The following is a 12,205-nucleotide window of genomic DNA, read 5'->3' as shown; positions in this document are numbered from 1 at the left end:
AGGAGGTGCGAAACAAATGGGCAGCCTTGCGGGATTATGTGCATCGCGAAATTCAAGTGGCCGAGAACGGATAGGAGCTCGCGTTTTGAGCAACGGGGAATGGTTATTAGAGAGCAAGAGATCAGTATCGTTCTGTCGAATTTATCCTTTGGCAGAGAAGCCTGGAATGTGAGCGAGTCTAATTTAATGCCGAGAAATTCGATGGATGTGCTTGGTCCTAATGTTTTGTCTGGGGCGAGGGGAATGCCGAGCTTCTCAAATACTTGTTGGACTGTGGCGAGATGCGCAGCTGGCATGGAATCGGGTGGCGAGATTATCAAAAAATCATCCAGTAAATGGATGAGGTATGGGATTGCATAATTGTTAGAGTGAATCCAGCAGATTGCCTCTGACAATATGTCGAAAATTTTAGGGCTGCTTCTGCAGCCAAAAGTTAGGAGGACCGAAAAGTAAAAATTGTCGCGCCAGCTTATGCCGAATAGATGCCAGTAGTCTGGGTGAATGGGCATGATTTTGAACGCTGAGGTGATGTCGACTTTGGCTAGCCAAGCGCCTCGACCGGCATTTTTAATCAGAGTGATGGCTTCGTCGATGTTATGATAGTGCAGGGAAAATTCTTTCGACTGGAATGAGGCTGTTAATGCTCGGAAAGGAAGAGCCGTGCAGGGTGACGAGAGGTTGAATGTTAAACATTTTTATGCCAGAAAATTCTCGTGTAGCTATGCTGATAGGGCTGATGTGAAATGCGGTAAAAGGAGGAGCCTCAAAGGGGACGATAATAAATTCAGCGTCAATCTCCTTTTTCAAGAGGAGATCGACTGCCTCTGGTTCGGCGATCGCAGACTGGAGGTTGGGGCAGATTAGGCTGTGCGAAGGGAGAGGCCGGTCAGGAGATAATCCGTGAACTGGGTGTCGGGGTGCAAAGACAATTCAAATGACAAACAAGAAATGTTCACAGGAGTCGAGAGGTACTTTTTGAGGTTTTTATTAGAAGATTGCAAGACTGGGCAAACTATGCAAGCGTGAGCTCCGCTGCAGAAGCTGCATACGTGCAGGAAACGACAGCTCTGTCTGATGCATCTTCCCTGGTTGAAATTATTGCACACTTCGTGCGCGCAGGATTTTGCAGCATTGCGCGAGGTTGAGTGTGTGGGGCAATTTGGCAGGAGCGGAACCGATGAAGTGGACTGGTGAGGCGGAGATGGGCATGAGGGAAGAGAGGGAGTGACTAGGGGGCAGTCGCTGGTGTTGTGAACCACTGAGCTGCAGACTGCGCACGAGATGTTGCGTACACCCAGGAATACTCTACTATGCAGCTCAGTGTCCACTGGTTCCACTGAGCTACGCGAAAGGCACATTTGGCGGCAAAAAGCTTGTGGTACATGTAAAAGTGTGTACCCCCATAGGAGAGGGCGAGCTCTCCCACGATGGCTAGGTAATCGCTTAGGTCGTGTCTCCTATGAGGAAACACAGTGCAGATGACTTCGCTGTAGCGGGAGAAAGCTACAGTGAATTCTGGAAATGACAGCATACGGAAGTGGTGAGGCGTTTTTTAAAGTGAAAGATAAATCATCGTAAGTAATCTGCCGCTCGATTGACGGAGGTTATAGCGGTGAGAGGAGAAAATAAAGATCGGTGTCCGTACCTGCCAAAATCTGGGCTCTGATGCTGCTGGAGATGGGTGGTGGTTCCAGCGCTGGCGCATTGGAAGGCTCGGATATAGCCGTTGCAGTGGCCAATGAAAATTGAGGGCGTGGCTGCTGAAGAGAGAGAAGGGAAGGAATAGCGGCTGTTTGGGCGTTTAGCGCAGTCAAGGCGGCTGCGGTGTCGAAAAAATGGGGTCCGGAGACCCTTGCCTGTGTCTCTAGCGGAGGCAGCCTCATGCTAGAGACCGACTCCGGCGCCGCGGGCCAATAGCCTGGGGTGGGGAAAGTGAATGGTTGAACCGGGGCTCCGGTTGGTTGCCGGCCTGCTTGACCTGGGCGGCTAGCAGTGTCAGCTGCTGGCAAGACGTAGGTCTGTGCTGCGAGCTGAGATGCAGAGGGCTGCTGGAAGCGCTCGGCTTGGGAAACCGGAGCGCGACCCAGATTCGCTGATTTCCCGCTGCGGCGGCTTGTGTGAGGGAGGCCTCGTTGAGCCGCGGAGGTGGATTGCCCGGGCCGGGAATAGTGAGACCCAGGAGCCGGGCCTGTCTTGTCGGTGGCTTTCGGCCGAGACCTCAGTGAGGGGGCGTCGGTCTGGGATGCGACGTATAGGGAGTAAAGCTCCGCTTTGGTCAGCCGCCTGCTGTAATGGACTTCCGCATTGGAGAGGACCATACGTAGGCCCTGGACTGTCCATTTGTGGAAGGCGGGTATCGTGAGGAGCGCTGAGGCGTATGACGACGCCGGTGAAGGAGTTGGAGTCCTCGTAGGAGGATGAGAAGACGAACCCCTTTTCTTAGCTGCTCACCGCATAGAGCGGTGGGGCTGGTGGCCCCGTGGCAAATCTTGGGAATCGTCTGTTGAATCTGACCCGGAGCTGGAGAGATGGGGTGCACATGGCAGCGCTGAAGGGTTGAGGGCAGTTGAAATGTCGGTAATGACGGGAGTCTCGGACATGATATCGACTGGTCGATGTTTATCTGGCAAGATGCAGCAGTAAGATGGTTTGTCTATTTATGGGAGAGCTTGCTTGAGCTGATAGGGTAGATGCGGTGATTGCTGATGGTGGACCAGCCGGGCTGATTGTGATGAGATAGCTTGCTTGAGCTGATAGGTAGAAGCGGTGATTGCTGATGGTTGACCGGCTGGGCTGATTATATGCTTAGGTTCCTCCTGAACTTTGTTAATTAAACATCATTTGAGTGTGCATGGATCTTCACTTTGAATATTCACTGGTAACACAGAGAATCTGCATCTCAACACACTGGGCTTCGGGGCTAATTCTAGTTTTGAATACTAGTTAGGACTGATACTATGCTAATTGGGACACAGGGCTAGCCTTCTATTTCACATCACACCTCGTGTTTGATGACATTGCATCTTGTCTTAACAGCGAATGAAGGATGTAATGACTATCATCCCATGTTTTTCACCCATGAGCGTGCTTGGGAGGAATTCTTCTGCGTCTGCATGCAGCTGATCAATAAAACATGGAAAGAGATGAGAGCTACTACCGAGGATTTCAACAAGGTGTGTGTGTCTGTCTATACGTCCTGGTAAATACGTCCTGGTAAACCCTACAGTGTGTGGAACAAATGTCCGCACAAAGATAGAGAAAGATAAGAATCTTAGAAAGATTTTTTTCGTCTCCATAAGGAAAACAGCTTATAAGCCAAACTATACATTTTGTACAGTATGAAAAGCATTATGTCTATGGCAAGTCCCCATTAAACATGGAAGTCCAACATGTGTGTGTGTGTGTGTGTGTTCATGTTTGTATATCCCGGTGGGGACCTAAACCTGAATACACACCAACACATGGGGACTCGTGTCACCGTGGGGACCAAAATTGAGGTCCTCATGGGCATAATAGCTTATATATTGTACAGAACAATATTTTTTACAAATCTAAAAATGCAAAAAGTGTTCTATGATCTTTAGGTTTAGGGATAGGGTTAGGGATAGGGGATAGAATATACAGTTTGTACAGTATAAAAACATTACGCCTATGTACTGTCCCCACAGGGATAGTCAACCAAAGCCTGTGTGTGTGTGTGTGTGTGTGTGTGTAGGTGATGACGGTGGTGAGAGAGCAGATGAGTAGAGCTCTGGCCATGAAGCCATCATCTCTGGAGCAGATGCGAGTGAAACTGCGCAGTCTGAGTTATGCTGAGATTCTGCGACTGCGTCAGTCAGAGAGAATGAGTCAGGATGACTTCCAGTCTCCACCCATAATGTGTGTGTTTCCTCATTAATATTTAGCAATCGTTCTGGTTGAACTGGTATTTGTGTTTATGTTGTGTATGTGTATGTTTGTGTGTTTCAGAGAGCTTCGTGAGAGAATCCAGCCTGAGATTCTGGAACTGATTAAACAGCAGCGACTCAATCGCCTGTGTGAGGGCAGCGGCTTCCGGAAACTGGGCAACAGACGCAGACAAGGTCACTTCATCTCATCTTTCACAAAGACGTGCCAGCATTCGGTAATACGGTACATCACTGTAGTAAAAGGCACGGTAGTGTTATTGCGGGCACTTCAAATTACCGTGAAGAAGAATGTGCCTTATCTTTTCCTTTGACCAGTTGTAATAACACTGCGTTTAAATACTGCGTAAGCGTCGTACGCGCACTCTGATGTCAAAAGTCTCATGTGGAGAAGAATGGCGAAAGGAGGAGCTTAACGTGACATATGAGTAATGGCATGACACGTCTCATATTTAGGTGTTTCTGAATAACACATAGAATAAATTATTGCCATTGCGTTCCTCACAGTTGAAGGGATAAGTAGAAGTGCACTAGCTATGCTAAAGTTTGTGTCTCGTAATTTAACAACTAAAATAAAGTAATCCACTAACACTCATTTATGTAGTTGATAATGTCACTGTGGCAGAACAATTATTTTGATTTTAAGTTGAAGATGGAACGCAACACAATCGTGGCTTGCCACACAGTGCTGTTTTTAATTAGTTATTAGCAATCCTTACTATCTGGAAAAAAACATGAAATGATGGGAATTATTTATAATATGTGTTATGTGTATTATTTACACCTGACAATTTATCAGTAAGCTTTACTTTTTTACTTATTCGTATTACTGTTTGTTATTTGATAAAGTTCTTAAACCTGTTATCGAGACTATAACACTTTGCTTATCTTTTCAACTTCTTTTTCTAATGAAATTCAACACTGTGATAAAACCGTCTATACAGTAATAAACATTCAATACCAACTCATCCCGACAATCACAATGATAGAGAGCTTTCAGAACACATTCTTTTAGTTTTTGAGTCTAACAAAAGTCTTGCTTCTATGTCCCTGACAGAGAAGTTTTGGTTCTGCCGTCTGTCACTGAATCACAAGATTCTTCACTATGGAGATCTGGATGAGTCTCCTCAGGGTGAAGTTCCTTTTGAAATGCTCATGGATAAAAGTGAGCACATGTTTGTGAATAGAAGAGCATTGAACACAATGCATATTTCTTGCAGTGTAACTCCCTTTCATTCCCTCACAGTCGCTGTGTCTGACATTAAAGCAGTACTGACAGGGAAAGATTGTCCTCACATGAAGGAGAAGAGTGCACTCAAACAGAACAAGGTAAGAAAAAACACATCAGGTCTGATATTCTCTATAGTCAGATCGCCAGCCTGTGGATCGCCGATACACAATAGTATCGAGCGGCGGAGCAATTTACACATTTATCTATGACAAGCTGGATTTGTGGACAAAAACAGAAGCTTACGTGGCTAGAAAATGCTCATGTGTGACTGAAATTAACATTCTATCAGAGTGTAAGTTCAGTGCAGTTGGCAACCTTGTTACTTACCACCGCAACCTTTTAAACGAGAGAAAGTGAACTATTGCTGTAAGTCAATATCATTCATCCAAATGCTTCATTGATGCCTGCGTGCGCTGTTAATACTTGATTGCCAAACAGGAACAACTTGTGCGCTGGTTTTAAACCCACACAAGCTCTCTCGTGCACTGAAAACTCAAAGCCTGCACATTATAAACTCTCTCTGGCGTGAGGAAAAGCCTAAGCCGCATGCATTGAAAGCTCTCTTGCACAAAGAAATGCGCAATGCGTGTTTGTAATATTAATTTGCAACATATATTGGTATACATCCAGCTATTGTCTAAAGAATCAGCTATCGCCGATAGGTCTGAGGATCGTCGATACCCGATAGTATCGTCAATCGGAACAACCCTAGTGGTCAGGGTGCGCTTGGTGGAAGTTGTGGATCTGGGGTGGCTTCAGTGTGTCTCTGGTGGCTACCCACGATCTGAGCCTCCCTTTGAATTGCTGTAGCTCAGGGTCCCGAGTGGCATCATAGGGGGATTGCTTGACTAATGAAACATTGGAAGATGGTAAGATTTGTGGAATAAGTTTGAATTTTGAAAGCAGTGGTGCAGCATCCCTCCTCCACCCCATGGCCTCACTGTCACATGTATCGCATAGTATATATCGTCAAGTATATTCATGATGGGGGGTCTCTCAGAGCTGTGGGACAGCACGTCAAACATGCTTTTATCTCATCTGATTACATGTTATTGCAAACTTGTGAATCTTGTATAGAAACTTGAGAAGCCCAGTGTAGTTTCTTCACTGTGTTGGGTCTTGGTCATAACGACAGATTAAAGGCTAATGTTGCAGCCCAGGAATATATTGTGGGTGGTGTGGAATTTGGGAATTTCTTAAGTGCGTGAATGGCCATTCAGACAGAAACGGCCCCACTTTAAAAGCAGTGGACCTCCCGCTAACGTAGAATCTGAAAACCTGATTTAGTTGGCTACAAAAACAGCTATAGGTCACCCGCTAACGGAAGATCAGCGATTTAGTTGGCTTTACCAGGGTCAAATTCTGAGCAATAGTCCACCTGTCAACAGAGAATGTGAAATCATACATGCTTCTACTGCAGCAGCCAGCTTTCTGTCTGTATGGTCTTCTGTCTATTTGTGATTTTAAATCATATACTTTTCAAGATGTCTTGGGTCTTGCATTATGTGTCATGATACGCAAGGCGAGAAGACTCAATTGCAGCGAAAATACAGAATCTTTATTAGGCACACACACTGACCACAGTTTAGTTGTAATCCAAGAGATTCTTTTAGGCACAACCACTGACCACAGTTCGCTTATAGTCCAAGAGAGTCAATACCATTAGAACAGTGACAACGGAACAACCGATGGGGAGAAGCTCGATCCACCGGAGAGACAAATGTAGCGAAGCAGAGTTAGTTATTCACCACTGGAGGGATGCTTGTCCTGAAGAATCTCTCGGGTCGAGAGGATGGATGCCCAGCCGTAGGACGGCTCAGAACCTCGGTTGAGGAAATCCCGCGGGAGGTAAAACCCTCTGTGGAGCGAGTGGTGCCAGACAGTGGAGAGTGATGCAAACCGGGACGCCAACGGGAACTGGAGAGATGCAGAGAGATGAAACAGGGAAGAACAACTACGGTAAACACTGACAAGATGCTATCTAAGAATCAGGAATAATTACTATGGATACTACTAGACAGGAAAAGGTTACTTAGTAGCACTAGACTGTAAGCCAAAACGGCAGAGCACAGTGATCAGAGGGTTTACACTGAAACGGTCCAACACAAGACAAGAGAACAAGAGGGACTAAATAGGAAAATCTAACAAGCCACAGGTGGCGGGGAATAGAGGTAATGATGATAACGATAGCCGGGAATATCTACAGGTGAACAGGGTGAAGAGGTGATGAGAAACCGGTGAGGGAAAAGCCTAACAGGGAAACACGAAGGCGGGGTAAGTGACGCAGACACTGGGCGCACGGCGAGCTGTCAAAAACAGTAGCACATGCGTCCGACAGAACAAACAGAGACAGGAAGAGGACCCACGTGACCGGGATCACGACATTGTCTTTTTTTTGTGAAGCACTTTGAATTACCTTTGTGTATGAAACGTGCTATATAATTAAACTTGCCTTGCCTAGTTATATGTTCACTTCACCCTGAAGAGTAGTTTAATAAATACCCATATATATTTACTCAGGATAGTTTCTGTGTTTAAGGCTCGCAACTAATGTTCCCTAAACTGTGACTGATCTTGCTACCTGCTCTAAAGTTCTGTAAAGTAGAGACACGGCCCGAAAATAATGTTTCTGAAGGATGATGAGATCGCAGATGTATTCCCTGGACGAGTGCATAAACTGATCAGTCCTGCTGATCAAAATATGTGCACTTAAATTACCATGAATTATAGGTATTTTTCTTTTGAGTTAAACCAATGATTCCCTGAATAGTGTTTTAAATCGCTCGTTTCATGAATTTGACCCTTGTGTCTGAAGGAGAATGTTTGAAATGTAAGCTCTCATTTCAGATCAAATCACTACACCACAGAACGCCATTTAAACATAAACCTACAGAAAGCGAATGTTAGCAGCATGTACCTGTTGTCTCCGTCCGTGCATTGTGTTTTTTCTCCGTCTTGGTGATATGTAGCACTTTCAATTGTCGTAGGACATTTCGGCTCTTAGTCCTTATTTTTATTTTTTCAATTGTGACCTCTATGTCTACATTACATCTCTGTTACCAAGAAGCCCAGAACACACTACAAAACCACAGCTCAGACTCAGTTGTTTTGTTTTTTAAATGCTGCGTGCGCTGTTGGTTGGCCAATCTCACTTCAGAGATGCTAATGTCGGTGTGAATACAACCAGGAAGACGGCCCGAGGGACTAGTTCTCGAACAACATTCCTCCTTGCTCGTTCTGTTACATTAGTTCCTGTTACTAGCGGATGCGAAAGCGGCTACTGGCTCTGTCTGTCAGTGGAGCCCACTACAGCTAGAACTAAAACAATAATTTCTAAAGACTGTGAAGACCTGTGTGCAAAACCGACACTAGCTAAAATTCATCAAGCACACATATGAATAAGCATAATTCCCTTAACTCCCAGACTTCAATTTTGTCTGTATAATTGAATGGCTGAAATCAACTGTATAATGATGTGTTTGTAGGAAGTGTTGGAGTTGGCATTCTCAATTCTCTATGATCCAGATGAAGCTCTCAACTTTGTGGCACCCAACAAATATGAGGTTAATGATACAAAAATGTTTTTTTTGTTTAGTACATGTGCATGTGTGCTACAGTTGACCATTTTTTCTTTTCCACATTTACTTAATCATCGAAAGGAGATTTCACTTCCATACTTTCATGAGATATATAAATGAACTTTCATTGTCTAACAAAACGTTTTTGTTTGTTTGTTTTAATATATAAAGACCTAAGTGTTGTTTGTATGTTAAACAGTATTGCATCTGGACGGACGGACTCTCTGCACTTTTGGGGAAGGAGTTGGGCAGTGACCTGACACGAAGTGACCTTGACACATTAATGAGCATGGAAATGAAACTCCGCCTCCTTGATTTAGAAAACATTACCATCCCTGAGGCTCCACCCCCAGTGCCAAAAGAACCTAGCACGTATAATTTCACCTATAACTATGGATGAGAAGTCTGTTTACTCTGTGTTTGCATTTGCTGGTGTGTGTTCCTCATTTTAAAGGTGATGTGTGTCATTTTTTGGATGCTACAATACTTTCTTGTACTAAACTACTAGATTATAAAGTATAATCTGCCACTGGCAGGTTAACTTTTTCCATGCAATGTTTCACTGGTTTGTTTGAACAGTGTTTCAACTTTTGGCTCAGCCAGTAGAGCGAATATTGGCTCAGGTGGAGGGGAAAAAAGAGCGGAGTTTAGCAATTCGGTTTACATTTACATTTAGTCATTTAGCAGATGCTTTTATCCAAAGCGACTTACAGATGAGGGAAACAATAGAAGCAATTGGAACAACACAAGGACAACAAAAAGCATACGTGCAATAAAAAACTGGTCTCATATAGCCTACCACAGTATACAGAGCTAAGTTTTTTTTTAAAGAATAGAAAGAGTAGAAAAGAGATAGAAGTCAGAACTGATCGGTCAGGTGCTGACAGAAGAGATGTGTTTTCAGACATTTTTTAAAGATGGCTACAGAATCTGCTGATCTTGTAGCAGCAGGCAGATCATTCCACAAATGTGGAACCGATCCAGAGAAGGTACATGAGAGAGATTTTTACCTTTTTTGGGATGGCACTACAAGACGTCGTTCGTTTGCAGAGCGTAGGGATCTGGCGGGTACATAGGTCATGGTTTATTGCTGCCAAAAATGACACAATGCATCTTTAAGATAGAGTTCGTGTACAGATTTCTATTTACTAGCATTAATTCTGTTCCCTGTTTAAAAGTGGCAAGACATCTGCATTTGCACTGTTAGGGTGAAAACTTTAACCATAAGAATGACAACATTTGTATGCTTCACTAACCTGCCTGCAGATGACTAACATGTACTGACATTTGCTATTGTCAAAAGATCTATTTTTGTATTTTATGTGAAAGACACTATACAGTACATTCAGGGGGGTTTCACACTTGGTTTGATTCTCTAGTCCGAACCCTTGTTCGATTGCCCCTGCTGCACTGCATTCATATTGTTTTATTTGGGTCTGAATCGTGGTTCGTTTGCATAACATTGCTTTCTACACTTTAATATATTCATGTTCTTGAACCGTTGGTTTTATTTTCAGAGCATTAGTACATAACGCCACTTATGTCTGTCTTACAAATGTCCTGCAAATGCTCTTAAGAATGCCGAAATGAGATATATGCGCATCAGTCTCGCTCGTCCGGAAAGTCAGTGAAACACAAACACATTTTTATCAAATAATACGTCATTAATAGTGGTTCATTTTTGCGATTTGGTACGATTGTGTTCATATCAGCAGCGAATTGTACCGGAGTACACATGAACTGGACCCCAGACCACCCTTTTTAAGCAGACTCGGGTTCGGTTTGTGGGTGCGCACCTGAGTTCGCAAGACAGCGTTCACATCATCCAAACGAAACAAACTCGGGTGCGCACCTAAAGGGCTATTCTGAAACTGCCCTAAGAAACAGTGTTGCTGAATTCTGACTCTTTGTTGATGTCTAACAGATTCAACTAAATTCATTACTATAAGTTCAGATGTCAAAATTAGTAAAGACTGCACACACTGTCTCTCTCCTTACTGTCCTTTACTTAAACTGTCTTTAATAATAGCCATATGATTCAGTATCATTGTGTTATTCAAGCGATTTACACTTGATGTTTTCTGCCTGTGGTAGCTTTTATATCGCTTTTCATCAATATTAAAATAAAGGCAAAAGATACATGCTCTAGATGGATTACTGACAGAGGTGTAAAGATGTGTTTCATGATAACTCTTACTACAGTAAGACTGTAGTTTTTTCTTTACTGTTGCTAGTGGTCAAGTGTCAAAAGAGTCTTCAGTGCCTTCAGAAAGTATTCTGTTCTTAGTTCTCAATGTGGCGAAGAATAAAAGAAGATTCTTTTTTTTGTTTTAGATTTATAAATGTGTTCAATTTAAAAAGATCATAGTATTTAAGTGTAACGTTACAAAATACTATCTTAACTGTATATAGTGTGTTGCATAACAGTGATTGTAATAAATTGGTGTGCATTAATAAAATGTTTTAAAATCATGACTTGGCATTTATTACACAAAACTGATGTTAATCAATTCAACTCACATTTTACAACATATTTTGACTTCCATTTAAACCTGCAACATGAAATATCAGCGATTGTTGAAACATTTTTACGAGAAAAGTTAAAAGAAAAGTGTTCTAGGAAAGCAGTTATCATATATATACAATACATAGTCATAGAACAGATCTAACATTATCTAACTAAATCAGATTTTATTGTAGTAATAAAGAATAATTAGAAGCAAGGGGTTGGGGTCAAAGTGCAAACCGTTTATTTAACAAAAGAGAAAACCAAACACGGTGAGCATGGCTAACCAGACATAGACCACGAAAAAAAGAAACACAGGGGTGTATATAAGGGCAACAATTAAAAGAAACGAGACAAAGCTGAGAACAATTAAGGTGGGGCAATATAACTACAACACAAAATAGAGTTTGTTCGACTTGAAGCAGCGGCGCAAGATCCGACAGGTGGATGACATCAAAGTACCCCAAGAGCAATTCGAAAAACTAAAAAGTTTGGTTTCGAAACACTCTCGCATTACTTTGATGTCATCCACCTGTCGGATCTTGCGGCGCCGCATCAAGTCAAACAAGCCTAAAATGGAGTACGGACCAGGAGACACACAGGCAAGCACATGACAGTATCCCTCCCTCTAAATGGGCAGCTCCGGATGCACCCAAAACAAACAAGATATGTGGGAGGGGGAGCAGGGGGAGGGATAGAGGGCCAGGACCATGTGGTGGTGGAGGCGGAGACCACCAGGGTGGAGACAAAGACGAGGACGGAGACAGGGACCAGGGTGGAGCTGGTGACCAGGGAGGACAGCAAGCACGGGACAGCCATCTTGAGCATAGCAGAGAGCACAGGAAGCTCAGGATTGGCTTAAGTAGTTAATTTAAACTGATGAATAATGATAAAAAAACAATAACTTGACTTATCTAGATAGTGGGTGTCTGGACTGAGATCTAAAAAGTCCTGGGTGTGGTCTTCAAGAGAGCGGGAGCCCTGG

At 43.5% G+C, this 12,205-nt stretch overlaps 1 protein-coding gene across 2 annotated transcripts in view; it reads left to right on the top strand.

Moving 5' to 3' along the window:
* The window catches only part of elmo2 (engulfment and cell motility 2), a 72,376-nt gene extending 61,196 nt beyond the window's left edge, over positions 1-11,180 (top strand). For both annotated transcript variants that reach the window (XM_057361383.1, XM_057361382.1), the window contains exons 15-21: positions 3,037-3,173; positions 3,716-3,879; positions 3,970-4,082; positions 4,963-5,070; positions 5,152-5,234; positions 8,622-8,699; positions 8,914-11,180. In XM_057361383.1, coding sequence (XP_057217366.1) covers positions 3,037-3,173; positions 3,716-3,879; positions 3,970-4,082; positions 4,963-5,070; positions 5,152-5,234; positions 8,622-8,699; positions 8,914-9,114 — 884 coding nt within the window. In that variant the 3' untranslated portion in view covers positions 9,115-11,180. The remainder of the gene's footprint in view (positions 1-3,036; positions 3,174-3,715; positions 3,880-3,969; positions 4,083-4,962; positions 5,071-5,151; positions 5,235-8,621; positions 8,700-8,913) is intronic.
* Positions 11,181-12,205: the final 1,025 nt, after the last annotated feature.

This window comes from Triplophysa rosa, linkage group LG20 (genome assembly GCF_024868665.1).
Source record: "Triplophysa rosa linkage group LG20, Trosa_1v2, whole genome shotgun sequence".
Lineage (NCBI taxonomy): Eukaryota > Metazoa > Chordata > Actinopteri > Cypriniformes > Nemacheilidae > Triplophysa > Triplophysa rosa.
The sequence above is the reverse complement of the archived record's forward strand: the minus strand, read 5'-3'. Positions and strand labels throughout refer to the sequence as shown.